The 25,093-nt window shown below is 44.6% G+C and overlaps 1 protein-coding gene across 2 annotated transcripts in view; it reads right to left on the bottom strand.

The window, feature by feature from the left end:
- Positions 1 to 22,089: 22,089 nt before the first annotated feature.
- RBM33 (RNA binding motif protein 33) overlaps positions 22,090 to 25,093 on the bottom strand; it is a 222,529-nt gene continuing 219,525 nt past the window's right edge. For both annotated transcript variants that reach the window (XM_075315440.1, XM_075315441.1), the window contains exon 19: positions 22,090 to 22,670. In XM_075315440.1, the coding sequence (XP_075171555.1) occupies positions 22,622 to 22,670 (49 nt within the window). In that variant the 3' untranslated portion in view covers positions 22,090 to 22,621. The remainder of the gene's footprint in view (positions 22,671 to 25,093) is intronic.

Raw genomic sequence — 25,093 nt, 5'->3', positions numbered from 1 at the left:
TTAGTATCATCTGCAAATATTGAAATTATATATTGAAATTCTGCATGTCCTCTAGAAAGTCATTAACAGATTAAAAATAAGAAGGCCCAATACTGACCCCCCGGGTAACCTGTTAATTTTTAAGAACACAAGGAATGGACATTAGACCAGTGGAAATCTGTGCTTTGGTCTGATGAGTCCAAATTTGAGATCTTTGGATCCAACCACCGTTGTCTTTGTAGAAAAAAAGGTGAACAGATGGACTCTACATGGCTGGTTCCCACCGTGAAGCATGGAGGAGGAGGTGTGGTGGTGTGGGGGGGCTTTGCTGGTGACACTGTTGGGGATTTATTCAAAATTGAAGGCATACAGAACCAGCATGCCTACCACAGCTTCTTGCAGTGGCATGCTATTCCATCCAGTTTGCGTTTAGTTGGACCATAATTTATTTTTCAACAGGACAATGACCCCAAACACACCTCCAGGCTGTGTAAGGGCTATTTGACTAAGAAGGAGAGTGATGGGGTGCTACGCCAGATGACCTGGTCTCCACAGTCACCAGACCTGAACCCAATCGAGATGGTTTGGGGTGAGCTGTAACGCTGAGTGAAGGCAAAAGGGCCAACAAGTGCTAAGCATCTCTGGGAACTCCTTCAAGACTGTTGGAAAACCATTTCCGGTGACTACCTCTTGAAGCTCATCAAGAGAATGCCAAGAGTGTACAAAGCAGTAATCAAAGCAAAAGGTGGCTACTTTGAAGAACCTAGAATATAAGGTATATTTTCAGTTGTTTCACACTTTTTTGTTAAGTATTTCATTCCACGTGTTAATTCATAGTTTTAATGCCTTCAATGTGAATTTTCAATTTTTAGAGTCATGAAAAGAAAGAAAACTCTTTGAATGAGGTGTCCAAACTTTTGGTCAGTACTGTATATACACACACACACACACACACACACACACAACTATTTATACTTTGATTTGCACTGAAAAGCAATAGTTATTTTTCATTTTTTTTTTCTTTGCTGATTACATTTTGATTTAAGATCTATACATGGATGGGAGCATAGACCAAAAGGATTTTATATAAAAGCACACATGCCAAGATGAACAAGTTATTCTATAATCTCAATACAAATATTAATTTTTTATTTTTTTTTGCAAGGTTAGGAGACCTTTGCTTGTTGACCTCATGGCTTTTCACTAAATTGCTATCAAGTCTATTAATCCTGTATTTAATGCTACACACACACAGTACTCTGTGCAACACTGCCACCTAGTGGCGACATGCGGTCGTAAACTCTAACTTGACGTTTGTTTTAAAACATGTTAGCTACAGGAAAATATTTTACTATTACGCTACTGCAGCATTTTAATTGTTGATGAATGGGAATGATCGCTTATGCTGCACAGGGGTAACAGGTTCACTAATTTTATTTGAATTGTTACTGTGTAGCTTATACATATTTTACCAAAACAAGTGTATTACAAGTTTATGAATTTCCAACTTTTTTTTTTTCATGGTTTTGCTAGCGAATCCACAGTAAAAATTGGAAAAGGGTCCTTAGATTTCTGTTGTAGATTTGCAGACCAGTGAAAAACCTTAATCCTTAAGTGACCGGTCACTTTTTTCTGTGATTAATTTTTCCCATTGGCGGATTTTTTATGAATTTCTGTATAGAATCTTCACCAAAATCAAAATAAATATGAATTGTGAGTGTATGATAAATGAGCTACACACTGCAAATATTTTGGGGGGCCAGGAGCTTGGTAACGTCATATGATGCTCTGAATTAGCATATTGAGAGTCTTATTGCATTGTTCTCGAGATTTGTTAGATGTCTGAGGTCTCATACATCTGGTCAGAAAATATTTATATTTCGAGCTTTTGCAGGCAGTGCACTGTCCCCCTGTGCACAGGTCTGTACAGTCGTCATTAAGGCCCTGTGCGCACTAGAAAAAAGGAGTCTGAAAGATTAGCGCACGTGTGTTAAAAAATGCACCGAAAAACAAACGTGTTTTTACCGCGTTTTTGATGCGATTTATCCGCAGGTTGGTCACTGCGTTATTTTACCATTATCTATGGCAAAAACGCAGGTACCTGCAGAAAAGAAGTGACATGCTCATTCTTTTTCTCAAGAAATTCTGCAGAATGTTCTTGAGAAAAAAAACGCAGTGTGCGCACGGCTAATTTTTTTTTCCCATAGGTTTTGCTGGGGAATTTCTGCAGAAAGGTTACAACCATTTTCTCAAGAAACTTCTGCAGCAAAAACGCAAATAAATGCGGATAAAAAACGCAGTTTGCGCACAGAGCCTTAATATAGTAATCTGTAATATTCAACATGACAGACCATCAAATATCAGGTTTTATCTGCTGCAAACAACTATTTTCATGGGATCATTAGTAAAAGAAGGGAATTTTGTTTACTTACCGTAAATTCCTTTTCTTCTAGCTCCAATTGGGAGACCCAGACAGTGGGTGTATAGCTACTGCCTCTGGAGGCCGCACAAAGAACTACACTTAAAAGTGTAAGGCCCCTCCCCTTCTGGCTATACACCCTCCCGTAGGAGTACGGATTCCTCAGTTTTAGTACCAAAGCAAGAAGGAGGAAAGCCAATAACAGTTTCAAAAACAAATTCAATCCGATAACTAGATCGGAGAACTTAAGAAACAACATGAACAACATGTGCACCCGAAAAAAACGAAACCCTAAAAACAGATAGGGCGGGTGCTGGGTCTCCCAATTGGAGCTAGAAGAAAAGGAATTTACGGTAAGTAAACAAAATTCCCTTCTTCTTTTTCGCTCCTAATTGGGAGACCCAGACAGTGGGACGTCCAAAAGCAGTCCCTGGGTGGGTAAAAAGATACCACATGAACGGGCTGTCATACAGCCTCTTCCTACAGGTGGGCCACCGCCGCCTGAAGGACCCGTCTACCTAGGCTGGCGTCTGCCGAAGCGTAGGTATGCACTTGATAGTGTTTGGTAAACGTGTGCAGACTCGACCAGGTAGCCGCCTGGCACACTTGCTGAGCCGTAGCCTGATGCCTCAACGCCCAGGACGCACCAACGGCTCTGGTAGAATGGGCCTTCAGTCCAGATGGAATCTGAAGCCCAGCAGAACGGTATGTGTGAAGAATTGGTTCCTTGATCCACCGCGCCAGGGTGGATTTGGAAGCTTGCGATCCCTTATGCTGACCAGCGACTAGGACAAAGAGCGCATCCGAACAGCGTAGAGGCGCCGTGCGAGAAATGTAAATCCTGAGTGCTCTCACCAGGTCCAACAGATGTAAACCCTTTTCAAATTGGTGAACTGGATGCGGACACAAAGATGGCAAAGTGATATCCTGATTGAGATGAAAGGAAGAAACCACCTTGGGAGAAAACTCTGGAATTGGACGCAGTACTACCTTGTCTTGGTGAAACACCAGGAAGGGAGATTTGCAAGATAACGCCGCCAGCTCGGACACTCTTCGAAGAGATGTGACCGCTACAAGAAAAACTACCTTTTGTGAAAGCCGAGAAAGGGGAACCTCTTTCAAGGGCTCGAAAGGCGGCTTTTGAAGAGCAAGGAGAACCTTGTTCAGATCCCAGGGTTCCAATGGCCGTCTGTAAGGAGGAACGATATGACAAACTCCTTGGAGAAACGTGCGTACTTTAGAAAGCTGTGCCAAGCGCTTCTGAAAGAATACGGATAACGCGGAGACTTGACCCTTAAGCGAGCTAAGGGACAAACCTTTTTCCAACCCAGACTGCAGGAAGGAAAGAAAAATTGGCAATGCAAATGGCCAGGGAGAAAACCCTTGAGCCAAGCACCACGCTAAGAATATCTTCCACGTTCTGTGATAGATCTTAGCTGAGGATGGTTTTCTAGCCTGTCTCATTGTGGCAACAACTCCCTGAGATAAACCTGAGGCCGCTAGGATCCAGGACTCAATGGCCACACAGTCAGGTTCAGGGCCGCAGAATTCTGATGGAAAAACGGCCCTTGAGACAGCAGATCTGGACGGTCTGGTAGTGCCCACGGCTGGCCTACCGTGAGATGCCACAGATCCGGGAACCACGACCTTCTTGGCCAATTTGGAGCGACGAGTATGGCTCGCTGGCAGTCGGACTTGATTTTCCGGAGAACTCTGGGTAACAATGCTAGAGGTGGGAACACATAGGGGAGTCGGAATTGCGACCAATCCTGAACCAAGGCGTCTGCCGCCAGTGCTCGGTGATCGTGAGACCGTGCCATGAAAACTGGGACCTTGTTGTTGTGCCGTGACGCCATCAGATCGACGTCCGGCGTCCCCCAGCGGCAACAGATCTGCTGAAACACGTCCGGGTGAAGGGACCATTCTCCTGCGTCCATGCCCTGGCGACTGAGAAAGTCTGCTTCCCAGTTTTCCACGCCTGGGATGTGAACTGCGGATATGGTGGACGCTCTGCTTTCCACCCACGTCAAAATCCGCTGGACTTCTTGAAAAGCTTGGCGACTGCGTGTTCCCCCTTGGTGGTTGATGTACGCCACCGCTGTGGAATTGTCCGACTGAATCCGAATCTGCTTGCCTTCCAGCCATTGTTGGAAGGCTCGCAGGGCAAGATAGATTGCTCTGATTTCCAGAACATTGATCTGCAAGGTGGACTCTTCCTGAGTCCACGTCCCCTGAGCCCTGTGGTGGAGAAACACCGCTCCCCACCCTGATAGGCTCGCATCTGTCGTGACCACTGCCCAGGACGGGGGAAGGAACGACTTTCCCTGTGACAATGAGTTGGGGAGAAGCCACCAACGTAGAGAGTCCTTGGCAGTCTGAGAGAGGGAGACAGTCCTGTCGAGGGACGTCGATTTCCCATCCCATTGGCGCAGAATGTCCCATTGGAGAGGGCGCAGATGAAACTGCGCGAACGGGACTGCCTCCATTGCTGCTACCATCTTTCCTAGGAAATGCATGAGGCGCCTCAGTGAGTGCGACTGGCTCTGAAGGAGAGATTGCACTCCAGTCCGTAGCGAGCACTGCTTGTCCAGTGGAAGCCTCACTATCGCTGATAGAGTATGAAACTCCATGCCAAGATAAGTCAGAGATTGGGTCGGGGTTAGATGAGACTTTGGAAAGTTGATAATCCACCCGAAAGTCTGGAGAGTGTCTAGCGCCACCTCCAGACTGTGTTGGCATGCTTTTTGAGAGGATGCCTTTATAAGCAGGTCGTCTAGATACGGGATGACCGAGTGACCCTGCGAGTGCAGAACAGCTACTACTGCTGCCATGACTTTGGTGAAGACCCGGGGGGCTGTTGCCAGACCGAAGGGTAACGCTACGAACTGTAGGTGCTCGTCGTGTATGACGAAACGTAGGAAACGCTGATGCTCTGGTGCAATCGGCACGTGGAGATACGCATCTTTGATGTCTATTGATGCTAGAAAATCTCCCTGAGACATTGAGGCTATGACGGAGCGTAGGGATTCCATCCGGAACCTCCTGACTTTTACGTGTCTGTTGAGCAACTTCAGATCCAGGACGGGACGATACGATCCGTCCTTTTTTGGGACCACAAACAGATTGGAGTAAAAACCGTGACCCTGTTCCTGAAGAGGGACGGAGGTCACCACTCCTTCCGCCTTTAGAGCGGCCACCGCCTGCAACAGAGCATCGGCTCGGTCTGGTGGCGGAGAAGTTCGGAAGAAACGAGTTGGCGGACGAGAACTGAACTCTATCCTGTACCCGTGAGATAGAATATCTCTCACCCAACGGTCCTTGACGCTTGCTAGCCAAATGTCGCCAAAGTGGGACAGCCTCCCACCGACCGCGGGTGTGGGCATCGGAGACCGCAAGTCAGGAGGACGTCGTTTTGGCAACGGTTCCTCCGGCTGGTCTTTTTGGGCGTGACTGAGACCTCCAAGAATTTGAACGTCTCTGGTCCTTTTGAGTCTTTTTTGACGAGGCGAATTGGGACCTGCCCTGTCCTCGAAAGGACCGATAACCAGACTGACCCCTCCTCTGTTGGGGCTTGTTTTGTCTGTGTTGCGGTAAGGAAGAGTCCTTACCCTTGGAGTGTTTGATGATTTCATCCAAACGCTCTCCAAACAATCGGTCACGAGAAAAAGGCAAATTGGTTAAGCACTTCTTGGAATGAGAATCTGCTTTCCAATGTCTCAACCACAGAGCCCTACGCAAAACAACTGAGTTGGCTGACGCCACTGCCGTGCGGCTTGTAGCGTCCAGAACAGCATTAATCGCGTACGACGCGAATGCCGCCATTTGCGAGGTCAATGGTGCTACCTGCGGGGCAAATGCACGTGTGACTGAGTCGACTCGCGCAAACCCGGCCGTGATAGCTTGGAGTGCCCATACGGCCGCAAAAGAAGGCGCTAATGACGCTCCAATCGCTTCATAGATGGATTTCAGCCAGAGCTCCATCTGCCTGTCAGTGGCATCTTTAAGTGCCGCTCCATCTTCAACAGCAACCAAGGATCTAGCTGCAAGCCTGGAAATTGGAGGATCCACTTTTGGACACTGGGTCCAACCCTTGACCACTTCAGAGGGAAAAGGGTAGCGTGTATCTTTAAGTCGTTTAGGAAAACGCCTTTCAGGATAAGCATGGGGTTTCTGGATTGCGTCTCTGAAGTCAGCGTGGTCCAGAAAAGTGCTTAATGTACGCTTAGGGTATCTGAAATGGATTCTCTCGTGCTGCGAAGCTGACTCCTCTACAGGAGGAGCTGGTGGGGAAATATTCAACATCTTATTGATGTTAAATATAAGATCATTAACTATGGCGTCACCATCTGGTGTATCTAGATTGAGAGCGGTCCCAGGATCAGAATCCTGATCAGTTACTTCCGCCTCATCACCCATAGATTCATCTCGCTGGGATCCTGACCATTGAGATGAATGTGAAGGCCCGTCATAGCGAGCCCGCTTAGGCTGCCCGGGGCCATCGTCCGAGTCAGAGTCTTCACCCTGAGGTGTAGATGCCCGTCCCGGAGCTAGGAGCTGAGGGGGACCAGGGGGCAATACATGCACAGTGTCCGTGGTCTGAAGTACAGGCCTAGCTCGCAATGTGTCAAGAATTTGTGACATAGTGAGAGACATTCTGTCAGCAAAAGCTGCAAACTCAGTTCCTGTCACCTGGACAGCATTCACAGGTGGTACACCCTGGGACACGTCCAGCAGAGGTCCCGACTGTGCAAGCGCCGCAGGGGCCGAGCACTGCACACAATGGGGGTCCGTGGAGCCTGCCGGTAGAAAAGTCCCACATGCGGTGCAGGAAGCATATAATGTCTGTGCCTTGGCACCCTTGCGTTTTACGGGCGACATGCTGCTGGCTCTCTGCATGTGAGAGAGTCTATAGCCAAAGGGCGACCAGCGCTATGCAGTACAAAGTATTTGTAGCAACAAAATACTAAGAATACTACGAGCACAAGAGGGGGTGAGCCCTGAGGGCTGCTTACCGCCCGCTGAACAGCGGGTAAGAGGCTGCAGAATGCCTTGTCTGGGTCTCCCCGGATCCCCTCTGCAGGTCAGCGTGTCAGCAAGAATGGCTGCCGGCTTGTGTGGAGAGGGGCGGTCCGTGGGAGTTCCCAAACAAAAGTGCGGGAACAGTGTCCCCTCTGTGCTGACTGTGAGGGCTGGAGTATGTAAAAACGACTCCAGCCCTCAGCGCTGATGCACTGGCCAGCGTCCCGCCCCTCTCCTGACTGGCAGGTCTGGGGGCGGGAACGAACGAAAGCAGGCCGCAAAAGCCGGGGACTCGAGTTATCAGCGCGGCCGCCGTAAAAGCGCGGGCCGCGCTGAAGTCCCCGGCGCACTACAAGTGCCAGCCGCGCCGCTGTTCCAGCGGCCGGCGCGACCGAGTCCTAGACGTGGGCAGCGTCCCGCCCCTCTCCTGACTGGCAGGTCTGGGGGCGGGAACAAACGGAAGCAGGCCGCAAAAGCCGGGGACTGTAGTTATCAGCGCGGCCGCCGTAAAAGCGCAGGCCGCGCTGAAGTCCCCGGCGCACTACAAGTGCCAGCCGTGCCGCAGTCCCAGCGGCCGGCGCGGCCGATCCCATAAGTGTGCCTGCTTCAGCTAAGCTGAATGAGGCCATGGCACAGGCGCCGCAGCGCTGACGTCCCCCGGCGCACTACAACACCCAGCATGCTGCGGTGTGAGCGCCTGCACGGGGACACAGAGTACCTTAAGGAAGCAGGGCCATGTCCCTGATGTACTCCGCTCCATCCAGCATCTTCTCCAGGGGCTGTAGATGGAGCACGGTCTCAGTGCCTGGAGACCGGTAAATCCCACTTCACCCAGAGCCCTGTAAAAAGGGATGGGGAAGGAATCAGCATGTGGGCTCCTGCCGCCGTACCCGCAATGGGTACCTCAACCTTACAAACACCTCCGACATAAGTGGGGTGAGAAGGGAGCATGCTGGGAGTCTGTATAGACCCTCTTTTCTTCCATCCGACATAGTCAGCAGCTGCTGCTGACTAAAAACAATGGAGCTATGCGTGCGTGTCTGACCTCCTTGCGCACAAAGCTAAAACTGAGGAATCCGTACTCCTACGGGAGGGTGTATAGCCAGAAGGGGAGGGGCCTTACACTTTTAAGTGTAGTTCTTTGTGCGGCCTCCAGAGGCAGTAGCTATACACCCACTGTCTGGGTCTCCCAATTAGGAGCGAAAAAGAAATGACAGCTAAATAGGAAAGGGTTCTTTACAGTTAGAGCAGTCAGACTGTGGAATGCCCTACCACAAGAGGTAGTAATGGCAGAAACTATATCAGCTTTTATAAAAGGACTGGATGAGTTCCTCAGTACACAACATTGTTGGTTATAAATGACTTAGGGACAAAATATATAATTGGTGGAGGAAGGTTGAACTAGATGGACCTAGGTCTTTTTTCAACCTATGTAAAAAAATCATTTACTTGTGATAAAAAAAAAAAAAAATTGTGACCCCTTGACTGGTTTGTTTGCAATATATGGACAATAATCCTCAGAGTTTGAGAAATTTCAGGACTATTTATAGCAGTCTACAGTATAGTAAGAGACTTCATTGCTGCCTTTAATGAGTTGTTACAATTACATATTAACATTTTTTTCCCTGCAACATCCAATGGCAGTCATTATATTAAAGGGAATCCGTCAGCAGGTTTTTGCCAAGTAATAGTCTGACAGTCATGATGTATTGGCAGACAGCCTGATTCCAGGGATGTATCACTTACTGGGTTGCTTGATGTAGTTTTGATAGAATCCCTGTTTTCTCTACGGCAGACCTCAGACTTCTGAGCGGTTTATAACCACGCCCCCATACCTGATTGCCAGCTTTCTATGTACACTGTGAATTGTCAGAAAGCGGCCAATCAGTGGTGGGGGCGACTGTCTTCTACACAACACCTAGCCCTCTAGTCAATCTAGTGCTGATAAAACACTAATTGTATTGAAAATACATCTACTGAGCATGTGACATCCCTGGAATCAGGGTCTCTGTCCCTTCTTTATGCTGCTCTTAGATTAAATAGCAGAAACCTAATGACAAATTCCCCGAAAAATGTTGCTTCATGGTATGAGCTCTGTTGGCTGAGGTCCCGCCCCTTCTGATAACATGGGTATGACCTCACACAGGTCCTGCAACGGAAAAAGTGAATCGATGTTATAATACTTATGCTAATTCTAAGAGGCGGAGGGGATAACTATGAATACCCCCCAGATATTATCTGCTCCTCAGCTGCTGTCACTCAAGAAGCTGAGGATTTTATAAACTTTACTTTCTTGGGTTTCAAAACCTTAACATCCGAGCTGACCACTACAGGTATGTATAGAATCAGCCTGATAGTGCCAGTGGCTTTAGCTTATAAGGGATGGTGCCACTGGCTTTAGCTTATATACGAAAATCCTGGTGATTGGTCCTCTTTAAAGAAAACATTATATAGATATTGGATACTATATCCTCACCTATCCCCGGTAGACTGTGAGCCCTCGTGGGCAGGGACCTCTCTCCTCCTGTACCTGTCTGTGCCTTGTTTTGTTTATGATTATTGTACTTGTCCCTACTATGTATACCCTTTTAAATAGCACTATAATAATAAAATAATAGATAGGTGCAAGAACAATAATAAAAGTATTAATAATACACAGTATAATAATAAAAAGGGACAACGTACACACCAAGAAATGATAAAACCATCATTGTGAAAAAAATAATTTTATTCATATACTTATATAAAAATCAGAATTGTATAACAACAAATACATATCAAATTTTGTACAACAAAATATACAATATTTAGTAAGAAACAATGAACACACTTTGTGCATAATTAAGTATTTTATTGTAAAGTATAAAACTAAATGCTTTAAAAATGTACAACTTTTTGTCGTATTCATACATGTCTATAGCAGCATTTATTGTAATTCTCAGGTGGTATAAAATTGTGCAAAATGTAAACTGACGTGAGTTGATGTCTCGCTCTTGGGGTAAGTTAGCAAATAATTGAGGTTAGGAAGGATCACAGTCAACTACACTGGTTACGAAGTGGAACTCCGAGGTAGATCAGAATTTTTGTAAAGTGCAAAAAAATAAATAAAAATCATACTTATAAAAGATTTACAACATAAAGTGAAAATAAAAACAGGAATGACAAGAATCAAATCCCAGCAGCAGGTTGATCCAGTACCTAAAGAAAACAGGGGTTAATTAAAAAAAAAAAAATCGTTAGTATCTTCTTAGTCTGGATCTGTGAAAAAAAACTAAAAATTAGACTGGGGAAAAACAAAATATCAATAAGTGAATTACAAGTGTGGTGTTGCTAACAAGTGGTACATCGGCTATCTGCCCTGGTTTTTTTGCCTATTGTCCCTGGTTTCTTGACCCAGAATATCATCGTATTCAATTACTTGTGTGTCCTAGTATTCACCGAAGCCCCATGTTGCCCTAGGTATCTTTAGAGACTACTAACACCCTGAGCCAAAAAAAGTGTATATCGACCACTAACACCACGGGATACCTTTTAAAGGGGTTGACCATGACTTAGACAACTCCTCCTCAATTCGTATGTTTCGTCTTTAAAACACTTACACCCACTTCCGATGCCAGCACTGTCTCTTCCAGGATTGTGTAACAGACTTACATCATGCAATCCCAGCGGCCAATCAGTGGCCGCTTCACTCTTCCCACCTTCATATGTATCACATACAACTGGAGCAGCAGCGCTTTGTCCGAAGGCGGGAAGAGTAAAAAGGATGCTGATTGGCTGCTGGGATTGCATGATGTAACACTGTTATATTATACCGGGAGAGACAGTGCCAACACTGGAAAGGAGTATAAGATAAGAACACACAGCGAGTAAAACGGAGCAAGTGGAATGCGATAAAAAAAAGAATCGTATTCCAGACTCATGTTACTCTACAGGGCCGCTCCCATGAGCGATTTTTTTTCTCAGCCCTAATCGAACTGAGAAAACAATCGCAGCATTCTGCGGGTGGAATCCGATTTTCTCTCACACCCATACAAGTCTATGAGTGCGAGAGAAACATCACATTGCACTCGCATTACTGCAAAGTGCAGTGCGATATACACACAGGCTGACAATGGAGGAGATGGGGAGATTGGTCCCACCCTCTCCTCTGCAGCTGTGATCCGATCGCAGGATCACATCACAATGACATGACACTTGGCTTAAGTTACCGTCACACTAAGCGACGCACCAGCGATCCCACCAGCGACCTGACCTGGCAGGGATCGCTGGAGCGTCGCTACATGGTCGCTGGTGAGCTGTCAAACAGGCAGATCTCACCAGTGACCATCCCCCAGCGACGCGTGGAAGCGATGCTGCGCTTGGTAACTAAGGTAAATATCGGGTAACCAAGCACTTGGTTACCGGATATTTAGCTTGGTTACCAGCGCACACCGCTTAGCACTGGCTCCCTGCACTCGTAGCCAGAATACACATCGGGTTAATAAGCAAACCGCTTTGCTTATTTACCCAATGTGTACTCTGGCTACGATTGCAGGGAGCCGGCACTGGCAGCCTGAGAGTGGTGTACGCTAGTAACCAAGGTAAATATCGGGTATCCAAGCAAAGCTCTTCGCTTGGTTACCCGATATTTACCTTGCTTACAGCTTACCGCAGGCTGTCAGAAGCCGGCTCCCTGCACATTCAGTTCGTTGCTCTGTCGCTGTCACACACAGCGATGTGTGCTTCACAGCAAGAGAGCAACAACTAAAAAATGGTCCATGACATTCAGCAACAACTGGCGACCTCACAGCAGGGGCCAGGTTGTTGCTGGATGTCACACACAGCGACATGGCTAGCAAGATCGCTGTTGCGTCACAAAAACCGTGAGTCAGCAGCGATGGTGCTAGCGATGTCGCTTAGTGAGACGTGGCCTTTACACTCGCAGCAGAGCAGAAGCCGAGGGTCATTAGCATAACATCTGATGCTCTCACATCGGATGCTAAATGCCCGTGTGTCCTTACTGTAAGTGTTAGTATATAAGGAGGAAACATACTGATTCAGAAGGGGTTATCTGAGAAGTGGACAACCTCTTTAATGGAGAATAGACGACCTGTAGAGGAAAGGAGATTTAGTTTCGATGCTTCTTTAGAAGTCCTGCTGTAAAAGAAAGGGTTTTGCATTAGGAGCTGCAAAAGAATTGAATAAGTTATCTATAAACCAGTGCATTAGTCTACAAACCTGTGCAATATACAGCAGCCATGAAGGCCACCTCAGCATAAAGAAGATGCCAACTCACAGTAATAGAAGTTACAGATCACGGATCTAGATGATCCGTCCACCATAAGAACAACCCGAGTATAGAAAACAACACGATCTAATATAAATCAAACCTGCAGATTAAAGCCCATGTCCTGCATGTCATTAACCTGTTACCAGACCAACCCACAGGATTGAATGTAAACAACCATCGGCCTTTCTGCTTTGAATATACCAATAGTATAAAAATTACTCAAAGTGCAAAAGTAATAAACATAATACACTAAATGTTCTTAAAAATAGCAATGTAATAAATTAATAAAAAAAAAATAAAAAAGCAAAAAAAAACAAAAAAACAAAACATTAAAGTATAACTTAGAATTCTTCAGTGCATTTGATGAAGTATATATAGCGGCACATGACCTTACCTTATTGTATAATATTGTATGAAATAATAGGCAGTGTGACTGCACCCACTGCCTTACACAAATACAGTTTGCACATTCATTAATAGTTTTAGCCAACGTCAACTAGTGCAACCAGATCCTATACGTACCCATGGAATGCAAAGCATAAGTCACATATATAATACTATTTTACGATGGTAAAACAATAAATTAATCCAATTTATATAAGTTCAGTAATATCTTTTATACCGTGTAAGGTTATTTCTATTCCTCTTCAGAAATACTATGAATTAAAAAAAATAAAAAAATAAATAAAAATAGTCTTGCTAAAGGGGTTGTCTAGCAGCTAAACTTTTTTTTTTAAACAAAAAAAAAACCCAAAACAAAACAAAAAAACAAGAAGTCTCCAACTGCAGGAAACAAATAAAAATAAGTTACTCACTCTCACCACTCCTGCCTTTCAGGCACTTACCCCTCACTGCTGGTTTCTGCTTGCTGGTCCAGTTCTGGCGCACCGGAAATGCAAGAAATGCCTGCACAATTATCGGCCCCAGCGGTGACAGACCTTGGCCAGCGACTTGTTAAGCAAGCATTTTCAATCAATCCCAGCTTGTGGAGACTAGACCAGGAAGCACAGACCGTTAAAGGAACTGCATCGCCAGGTTTTTCCTATCCCATCTGAGAGCAGCACGGAGTAGAGACAGAGACCCTGTTTCCAGCGATGTGTCACTTAGGCTAGTTCCACACATCCTTCTTTTCGGTGGATTGGCGGAAGCTGCGCATACCAGTACAGTGTATACAGTACAACGGCAGCGCGGCAACTTCCGGGTCACATGACAGCATGTGACTGGAGCTTGTCGTGCTGCCAATGTACTGTAAACACTGTACTGGAGTGCGCCGCGACCGCCAATCCGGCGAAAAGAAGGATGTGTGAAACTAGCCTTATTGAGCTGTTCACTGTCATTTTGATAAAATCAATGTTTTTTCTCTGCTGCAGATCTAGCAGTTATACAGAGCTCATGAATATGCTGGACTACCTGACAGTACGCCAAGTAGTCCTGTAATCTACTGCTAATTAATCAGTAATTTTATAAAAACTACACTAAGCAGCCCAGTAAATGACATATTGCTGGAATCAGGGTCTCTGTCTCTACATTATCTGCTCTCAGATTAGGTGGCAAAAACCTGGTGACAGATTCCCTTTAAGCATTATATAACAGAAGCAGTGTGAACTGGTGACTAAGAGTATTCCACTATGCCATACATTTTTACCTGCTGGACAACCCCTTTGAAAATTAAACAGTTTTGTCCTTCATCTCACAATGTATTAACTGTATAACCAAAAACAAATAGTAATAAATAGTCAAAATAGTAAAAAAGTAGTGCCGTTCTAGACCTCTGCTAAACGCTGGATAAAAAAAAAAAAAAGCCAAGATTATAAGAACTTGATCACTTCCAATAAATACTGTCAAAAATAATTCTTACCATTCTCAACCATAATTCTTTAAAGTGACTTTTGTCATATAAATATGGAGCTGCCACTTTCCATTGCTTATTTAGAGATTTACAGAATTACAATCCAAACCTTGCTACCAAAAACCTCCAGTAAGCTTCTAAATGGCATGGTCAAAAGTAGAGCGTTAATACATCAAAAACCTAAAAATGCTAAAAATTCTAAAAAAAAAAAAAATACTCAAAAAAGTATTTATAAAATAACCAAAAGCATTTAGAAACTAATCCTAATCTAGAAGGACTGAACCCTGCAGTGAAAATAAAATGGAACCAAAAAGACTGGATTATGGGTGTATGAAAACAAAAGGAAGCCAAAAAAAACACCAAATGAGCACCCAAATATTCTAAGAAAAGCAAAAATAATTCTAATTTTTGGATAACTCACCCAGAGTTAATTTTGTAATAATCAAGTCCTAAGAATAAAACAAAAAAACTGGCTGGAAATAAGACGATTCTTTGGATTTTCGAACAGTTGTCTTGCACTGTACACAAGACCTACTGTCGAAAGTTCAGCATTTATTTTGGAGAAATTATTCTCGGAGTTACTGATAGGAAAACATAACGTTCATACAACACAGGCCGATATCGAGCCCTTCACAGTGATAGAAACTGCAGTTCTGGAAAGGTACAGTTATAAGATCGCCTACAACACTGCAACAGATGTCATAAAAGAAAAACAGACAGAAAATGAACAGAAAATGGAAGTATAAATGACAAATGCTTCATGAACAAAAGAAAAGGATTAGTACAACAAAGAAAAGAAATGTGTCCTTGGAGGCTTTACTCAAAATACTATAATGAACAAATACACTGGTCTGGGTAAAATCGGTGACTTACTAATTTTCTTTATAAAATTCAAGAACTATACAAGAAAAACAGAATGAAAGATCTCAGAAACGGAAGTCCAAGTAAACACGGGGGTACAGCAAAATCTTCAAAGTCTTTTTTTCGGCATGTACAAAAATGTTTAGCTTTGCATTGGGGTTGAAATGCACGCTAAGAGCACAGATAATGGTTGCTCTACTTCCTCGAGGGGCATTGTGTTTACTTTCATACAACACTTTGGGCCTCGAAGAGGAGAAAAGACTTCTTAATCTAAGTCACCAAAGCCTGAGTAAAAGGAGAACGACTTCTAAAGCATCGGACTTAAGTGTAATGTGCAGGTGGTGAGAAGAACAAGGTCCATCATTCCTTGAGAGAGAGTTCTCGAAAAAGTGGTTTGGGCAAAATCTTGAGTAAGACAGGCCAAGAGAATTCAACTTTCCAACAAACTGTCGATATAAAGTACAGTTTGCTGGTGGACTGCAGAAAAGTTCCTCGATTACCATGGTCCTGCTCCAGACTTGGTCTGAAGAATCACAGCTGATGAGAGCACTTTGGGAAACCATTAATCGAATTCTTAATATCAGATCTAAGACACTGGGCAACATTAAACCAACCATGGCCAAACTGCACGATCGAATGTTAATTCAGTGCCACTCACGTGCACGGCATCAAAAGAAGAGAAGCTGCTGATGCGGGATGGGGTGGTCATTTCCAAAGTGTTGTGCACTTGTTCTATCAATACCTGTCCATACTTTGAGCAGCAACTCATCTCCTGACGTGGAAGGAAGAGGCACTTTACTGGATGTCCCTATTAAGCATTTTCAATAAAAAAAAACCTGAAAAACTGATAGGAAGTTATTTTAATCTTTAGCCTCTTCTATTTTTCTTTAAGGGCTTATTATTCCAATAGTGTTACTGCCAAACAGAAAAGTGAGTATTCACCTATGAGATCAGCATTCTGTGCAGATTAACGTCCTATACCTATAACACCATCGGCAATCCAGTATTCTTACAAAAAGCTCCAAATCCATGGCATCAATGTTTAAAAAAAAACATAAGTAAATTCTGCACGGCTCCGGCCACTAGAGGGAGCTGTCTGCATACTGTTTCACCATTATGCCGTATGCACGGCTCCGGCCACTAGAGAGCAGTCTCCATACGGATTCACCATTATGCCCTAAGATCCTTATAGCGGTTGCTGCTAAAATTTCCACAAGATTTCCTATTTGTCTTTGCTAAACTTGGAATTCTAGTCACTCAATCTCTATATAATAACTGTAGGCACAAAATTATAGCCCTTTTTAGAGCTTTAAAAATAAATAAAAACAAAACAAAAAAAAACCAAAAACACACCACCAATGTACACAAGTGGTACTCTAAGACGGACATAGCCTAATTGGAGAAAACATTGCAAACAGGGTATGTGCCCACGGGACCCGCAGATTTTGCCATGGAAAACCTGCGGATTTATCTGGATCTTCTAGATAAATCCGCAGGTTTTAGCAAGTACAGACACTCCCCATGTTATCCTATGGGACATGAGGAGTGTCTGTGTCAATGCTGCAGTATGTGCAGCTGCGGAATATGCTGCCGATGTCCCGCAGCCGCACGTAACTGCATGTCAATTATTCCTGTGGAAATACCTGCGGATGTCCCGCCTCTCCACTATGGAGATATAGGCCGGGACTTCCGCAGGTAAGTGGCATGAATGTCCGCAGGTTTATCGCAGATATTTCGCTGGAATCCTGCAGTAATAGATAGCTGTGGGAAACCTGCGGACGTACCTGTGGATATATCCGCGGGTACATTGTCCCGTGGGCACATAGCCTTAAGGGACATGGAAAATAAAAGAGTGGATACTTCCCTTCCGCAGTAGCCCCGTTCCAGAGATATCTGCTCTGCTGTTCCAAGCAAGTGGGGTGACTGGCTGCAGTGGTGACATGACAACAAACAGCGGCCTCTGATCGGGTGCAGCTCATCAGTATTTCTTCAGAGTGGACGTTTGCGTTGATGGAATAGTTAGCTGATTGTTGTGTTATCTGACAACTGGTGCCAATGTCATGACACCCACCGGGAACAGCAAAGGTAACATCACTGGAAAAGCGCTACTGCGCAATGGTTGTATAGATTGTTGTTATAGTTTTATGTGGGCCATTGCGGACAACCCCTTTACTGCTCTTCATTTGTAGAGTGATAGTTAGGTTTCATTCACCTGAGAGTAATAGCTTCCATTTACAAGTAAAGGCTATGTGCGCACGTTGCGTAAATTCATGCAGTTACGCTGCGCTTTGTAGCGCAGCGTAACTGCATGCGTCCTGCGTCCCCTGCACAGTCTATGGAGATTGTGCAGGGGCCGTGCGCACGTGGCGTCTTAGAGCGCAGCGCTTCGGCTAGTGCCGAAGCGCTGCGCAAAAAGAAGTGACATGTCACTTCTTCCGTGCGCTTTGCCGGCAGCTCCTGCTCTGTCTATGGGAGGAGCTGCAGGCAGAGCGCACGATCTCGCCGGCACCATGCGCTTCAGAACGGAGCTTTTCAGCTGCGCTCTGAAGTGCACCTTTTACGGTGCTGGGCTAGTACGCAACGTGCGCACATACCCAAAGTCTTGGCGCTGTCGTGCATAGATTCTCCAACTAAACCACATGGCAGATTCCGAGAAGCTGTCAACACGATTTAGCATGTTTAAGTAAAGGTACGGCCATAATGGCACTGTTCTACAGATTCCACAGATACCTTTAGTGAAGAAATCTGCACCCTGATTGTTCTCTAATCCACATTTGAAGTTAGGGTGTAAAACTTTCGGCGGTGCATTGGGGCAAAACTGTGTGTAGGATCTTCCCCCTGGCCCCCCTGCCTTCCTCTGGTGCCTATATGAGCTCCATTTTTAAAGTTAGCACCGGCCGCAGGCAGCATTTGCACAGATTCATTACCCGACGTTCTTCAGTAAAATGGTTGCTAACGGCTACTACGCATGCGCAAACAGATCTCAGCTTGTCATTGAACAGAGATCTGAATCTGAGTACACACTGCATTTTAACAAAGACTGCTGGGAGATGAATCTGTGCAAGCACCGCAGCGGCAAGAACAACACTGGCAGAGGCACATACAGATACCAGAGGCAGGTGGAAGGGTCGGGGCAGAGCCAAACACCCTACACACAATCCCGCCCCAATCCAAAACTTTCTTACATCCATCCTTCAAATATAAAAAATAAAAAACAGCCAGGACGCGGATTTGATCACTAAAAGTATCTACTGAATCTGTAGAACAGATTATGGCCATGCCTTTACTTTAAAGGGAACCTGTCACCACTTTTTCAGCCTATAAGCTGCGGCCACCACCACCGCGCTCTTATATACAGCATTTTAACATGCTGTATATGAGCCCAGGCCGAGGGTATAACATAAAAAAACACTTTATAATACTTACCTGTCGATCTCCGTTGTCGGCGCTGCCTCTTTTGGCCATCTTTGTTCTCCTTCTCTAGCCGCGGTGCATGACGGGTCCGACGTCAAACACCTGCCGGCATTCAGGTCCTGAGCAGGGCAGATCAAAGTATTGTAGTGCGCCTGCTCAGGACCAGCGAGTGTGTATGACGTAGCCGTGTCATACACCCAGGCTTCAGAAAGAGAACAAAGATGGCCGAAAGAGGAGGCGCCGGCACCGGACAACGGAGACGCCCATAAGGCCTACAGTGCGACCGTTAGGTAAGTATTATAAAGTGTTTTTTTGTTATATCCCCGGCCTGGGCTCTTATATACAGCATGTTAGAATGCGGTATATAAGAGCCCGGGGGTAGCCGCAGCTTATAGGCCAAAAAAAAGTGGTGACAGGTTCCCTTTAACATACTATGTCGTGATGACCGGTTCTCTCTAACATCAGGGATATTTTACGAGAATAAGAGACTGGCTGACTATTAAAAATACTTGAAAGCTTACCAGAAACTCTTACAGTAACCATTGAAACATAGTTTAACAGAGCATTATTAAAATTAGCCTCAGGCGGAGGCTAGTAATATAATTTTGCTATCTTTTATGCCAGTTTTCACTATGGAGAAAAGACTCTAGTAGATCTATAGACGACTGATCCAATCAACTAAGCAGACATGTATCAGACTGACCAAACTGATGATGGAACTTACTAAACTTTACGTGAACTTGTTGCTAAAATAATAGAAATAGTAAATAAATTCCTAACACGCTCTCTGTTGGATGCACCCTCACAAGATGCCGCCAACCTACAAGGAAGGGGCTTCCCTACCTCCCAAGTAAGCAGAGTAGCTGCAGACCAGCGCTCACATGCTGTATAAGATAATGAGCATTCACATAAGTAAAAGCTAGAAACATGCTATGGACTCGGCTCACGTCTAGCCTCATCACTTGTTAAAGAGGGTAAGGGTAGAGCAACATGGTGCTGTTTACATTATGGTTTTCCACCAAATGTCTGGCATGAATTATAGTCTGGGGCAATACTCTTACAGCAAAAAAATACAGGATATCCATATAGAAACTTGATACGTTAATAGGATTTGTCAACATCTACTGAGAGTGTCCATAACTAATGTTAATGGAGCCCACTGAATTCACACTGCAATGCAAACCATCTTTAGGCCTGTACCCTGCTGTATACACTGCCACATTAGGCGGGTGCTACAGTTAATAACTATGCTCATGCATAATTGAAGGTGGCAGAGGATATATACTATATACACCGCTCACACGGGATGGTGGTTATATACTTATCACACAGTTAGAGATGGCGGGTATATACCGCTCACACATAGCTGGAGATGGCAGGTATATACCGCTCACACATAGCTGGAGATGGCGGATATATACCGCGCCCACATAGCTTCAAATGGGGTGTATATACTGCTCATTCACAGTTGGAGATGGCGGTTATATACCACTCACACGCAGTTGGAGATGGCAGGTATAAATTGCTCACACGGAGCTGACCCGTATATAATGCTCAAGCACAGTAAGACATGAGGGGTATATACCGCTCACACATAGCTAGAGATGGAGGGTATATACCACTCACACAGCTAGAGATGGAGGGTATATACCACTCACACATAGCTGGAGATGGCAGGTATATACCGCTCACACATAGAGATGGAGGGTATATACCACCCACATAGCTAGAGATGGCGGGTATATACCGCTCACACATAGCTGGAGATGGAGGGTATATACCGCTCACACATAGCTGGAGATGGCGGATATATACCGCGCCCACATAGCTTGACATGGGGGGTATATACTGCCCATTCACAGTTGGAGATGGCGGTTATATACCACTCACACGCAGTTGGAGATGGCAGGTATATATTGCTCACACATAGGTGGAGCTGACCAGTATATACTGCTCAAGCACAGTAAGACATGAGGGGTATATGCCGCTCACACATAGCTAGAGATGGAGGGTATAAACCACTCACACACAGCTAAAGATGGCGGGTATATACCACTCACACATAGCTGGAGATGGCAGGTATATACCGCTCACACATAGCTAGAGATGGAGGGTATATACCACTCACACATAGCTAGAGATGGAGGGTACATACCGCTAACACACTTGGAGCTGGAGGGTATATACTGCATACACATAGCTGGACATGACGGGTATATACCGCGCACACACACAGAGATGGCAGGTATATTAGACTTACACACAGTTAGAGATGGCAGGTATATACCGCTCCCACACCGTTGGAGATGGCTTGTATATACCGATCATACACAGTTGGAGATGGCTTGTATATACCGATCATACACAGTTGGAGATGGCTTGTATATACCGATCATACACAGTTGAAGATGGCGGGTATACACCGCTCACACATACCTGGAGATAGCGGGTATACACCGCTCACACACCGTTGGAGATGGCGGGTATATACCGCTCACACATACCTGGAGATGGCGGGTATATACTGCTCACACACCGCTGGAGATGGCGGGTATATGCCATTTATGCCCAGTTGAGGTTGTGAAAAGATACTATATTGGATTTAGACAGATTGTCTAAATGATTTTACAACAGACTGAATCTTTTACCTTTTGCGCACCTCTCTGATGCCGTAGGTCACATCATTAACTTAAAACAAGCCTTTAGATATGATTTCTAAATTGCAACATATACAGAGGATAAACCGGTGTATAAAAAGGGGTTGTCAGAAGTTATAATAATAATATTATAAATAACAAAAAAAAATAATGGCTTCTATTTTGCACAAACAGCGCCTCAACTTCCCACAGGTTGTGTGTGGTATTGCAGCTCAGGCACATTAACTTTCATGGAGCGGAGCTACAATACCACACACAACCTGCGGACAAATCTGCCATGTTATTCTAATCGCCAGCATCCTTTAATGGCGGTCACTATTACTATTGGTGACAGCTGATTAGTACTATATAGGATGACTACTTAACGAAAGAGGTAGAAATTTCCTTAATTTCTTGGAAAAAATTGAATAGCAGAAATGAGACGGCAACCGCTCCGGAGCAGCACTCTTAATAGGACCACCAGGTGACAACTGCAGCGTGCAGAACCTGTTCAAGCTTATAGGTGGTAAAACGGGGTAAAGAGCAATTCAAAACTGGTATTTCTTTCTATGTAGAACATCCTGATGTTCCTAATTTACCCGTACACTAAAAGACTAATGGAGAGGAGATCAAACTTCGGTAAGAAACTCAGATGGTAGAAGGAATGTGAAGAAAAAACCCAAACCCCTAAACTCTGCCCTCTGATGGGCGATGAGGAGACGCCTTTAGAGGACATTGACTCATTCAGTATCATTGTAAACGTTGTAATGATTATCACCTAGCCTAATCTTTATAAGGTGTCTGTATAAGGTGTAGAAATACGCCTGCGGTGCCTGTATAATGTGTGAGGTCACAGGTGGGATTACATATGCCCTGAGGAGAAGAGTAACCATTATCGTGCATGCTTTCCTACAAATTACGCCTGTTGTGACTTTCTTTTTTTCTCGAGAAGTCTGAAATGAGTCTTTCCAAGAGACAGCCTTACATGCAAGGGTCACAAAAGACAGCATAGCAAAAGGTCCATGTAGGAAAGTCTACCGAGCAAATCTCAGTCTCATGGTTTCTCTAGAAGTCTCCTCCGAGTCGCTTTCTTGAGTCATCAGATCCAAAAGCAGAAAAGGAGACATTGCAGAGTCCAGAGTCTCTTCATCTGTCAGCTCGAGGTGAAGGTTCGCTCATTCGGTGACCAGAGATACGTTGATGTGTGACAAGTCTATCATGTGCCTGAAATGGTTTAGAAGACGTTAGCAGGTTCTGAATCATTCACTCTTATGTCACACGAGGTGATTCTACGCCGTCCCTCCAAGTAGGTCAAAGCCAAAACCAAGAACACATTTTCTATATCTCCACTAAAAGAATTAATCCACATCAGTCACGTATGGGCTGTGATCACAAACAGGGAATGTTTCTGGCCTGTGACTGCTTCTTTGGCCTCCAATTTGGGGCAAATAACTTTTTTTTCTTATGGCAAGGAGCAACAAATAGGATTTTTTAAAGTATAGTTTTTGTTTTTTTATAATTTCTTTTTTACATTGAGGAAATTGGACAACATGTAACACTTTACAGTGGCATATGTTTGAGATATTCATCTAGCAAAACTCCCAACACATACCTGTTGAAGTATACCCCAAAGAGTCATGTGAGCAGTATTAAAGGGAACCTGACAGCCCATATGTGCTGCCTCATTCACGGTAAACATGTCAGACAGGACCGAGTTACACGGGCGGGAGACTAGTCGGAACGGCCAGTGCTCGGAGACTTTTCCCGCCCGCGGCCTTAGAGTGACAGACCTCTTCCTATACTTCCTTCTTCTGGCGCACTGGCTATGGCTTGCGGTGGGTACAGGTGTTTCTGCGCTCTTGCACGTTGAGAGCCTTTGGTTTTATAGGGGTTTGGTCTCATAATTAAGGTTGTTTACCAATATTTACAGTGCTACTTCTTGTTATAGTCATGACTTGTTTTTAACATGGTATTTTTGTACAGTGGAACCTCGGTTTACAAGTAACCCGGTTTGCAAGCATTTCGCTATACGAGCAAAGCTTGCTGTAAATTTGTAACTCAGTTTACAAGCAAGCTTTGCCGTAAGAGCAAATACTCACCGCACACAATTCCGGTTCCGTACTTTCACTGCGCTCAGACCCGGTCTTGCAGTCCACACAACCACGCACAGCCATACACATTATGCTCACCTTACCTTCCGTTCCATCGCCGGCCTCCCGGTTCTTGTAGTTCGCCGGTACAGGATGTGTATCGGGTAACCATTGCGACGATGGAGGAGCTTCCGCTGTCAGCCGCTACTCAAAGGCAGCGCGCTGACCAATCAGAGGCAAGCGTCTCTTGCCTTTGAAGTCAGCGCTCTGGCAGCGTAAGTTCCTCCATCGTCGTGATGGTTACCCGATACACATCCTGCAGCGGCAAACTACAAGAATCGGGAGGCCGGCGATGGAACGGAAGGTAAGGTGAGCATAATGTGTCTGTGTGTGTGTGTAAGTGTGTGTGTATGTGTGTAAGTGTATGTGTGTAAGTGTATGTGTGTGTGTGTGTGTGTGTGTGTGTGTGTGTGTGTGTGTGTGTGTGTGTGTGTGTGTGTGTGTGTGTGTGTATGTATGTATGTATGTATGTATGTATGTGTGTGAGTGTTTGGAATGGCACAATAGGGGACCAGGATGGGACACTGAACAAGTTGTGGAACGAATTGTCTGAGCTTGCATTATTTCCTATGGGAAATTTTGCTTTGCTAAACGAGTAACTTGATTTACAAGCAAACTCCCAGAATGGATTGTTCTCGTAAACCAAGGTTCCACTGTACTTTAGATTCTTATATTATATTATAAGAATCTTGTTAGTTTATCATGCTCCAAGTCTCTTCATCAAGTTTGCGCTGCACGCTCACTGTTGGATGTGCTACTGATTATATGGTGCCGTTGTGTTACTTAGCATTGACCACACTGCCATTTTTTCCCCTTCTTGGGGTTTTACAGGATGTTTTTATTTTTTTTCCCATATAGTTTTTGTGCATTAATTATTTGTAATAAATATTTGGAAGTACTCATTTAAATATGTGGACTGTATCGCTTTTTGCTTTTCTTTTTCAATACATGCACATAGGGAGAGATCTGTCACTCCAGGACAGCAGGTGGGGAGAAGCCCCCAGGGACTTGACTGCCTGACTAGTCTCCTGTGCAGCTCAGTCCCGCGCAGCTTTTAAAATAGTTTTTTTTTTCGGTAACCTTGATTCATTTTAGAGTCCAACATACAACCAGAAAGCAGTATGAAAGTATACAGCCAGTCTGATACATGCTGCCTCTGCATCAGGCGGCATGTATAAGCTGTTAGGCTCTCTTTAAATTTGCTACTTGGTATATGTTTTTTTTTTTCTATTTACAATGGGACTTTATCACATACAGTGGGGAAAATAAGTATTTGACACATTTCCAATTTTGCAAGTTTTCTCACCTACAATTGAGAGGTCTGTAATTTGTATCTTAGGTACAACTTCAACTGTGACAGACCAAATAAAAAGAAAAATCCAAAAAATCACATCGTATTTTTAAGTAATTAATTTGCATTTTATTGAATGAAATAATTATTTGATAGAATAGAAAAACAGAACTTAATATTTGGTACAGAAACCTTTGTCTGCTATT

This window comes from Anomaloglossus baeobatrachus, chromosome 6, assembly GCF_048569485.1.
Source record: "Anomaloglossus baeobatrachus isolate aAnoBae1 chromosome 6, aAnoBae1.hap1, whole genome shotgun sequence".
NCBI lineage: Eukaryota > Metazoa > Chordata > Amphibia > Anura > Aromobatidae > Anomaloglossus > Anomaloglossus baeobatrachus.
The sequence above is the reverse complement of the archived record's forward strand: the minus strand, read 5'-3'. Positions and strand labels throughout refer to the sequence as shown.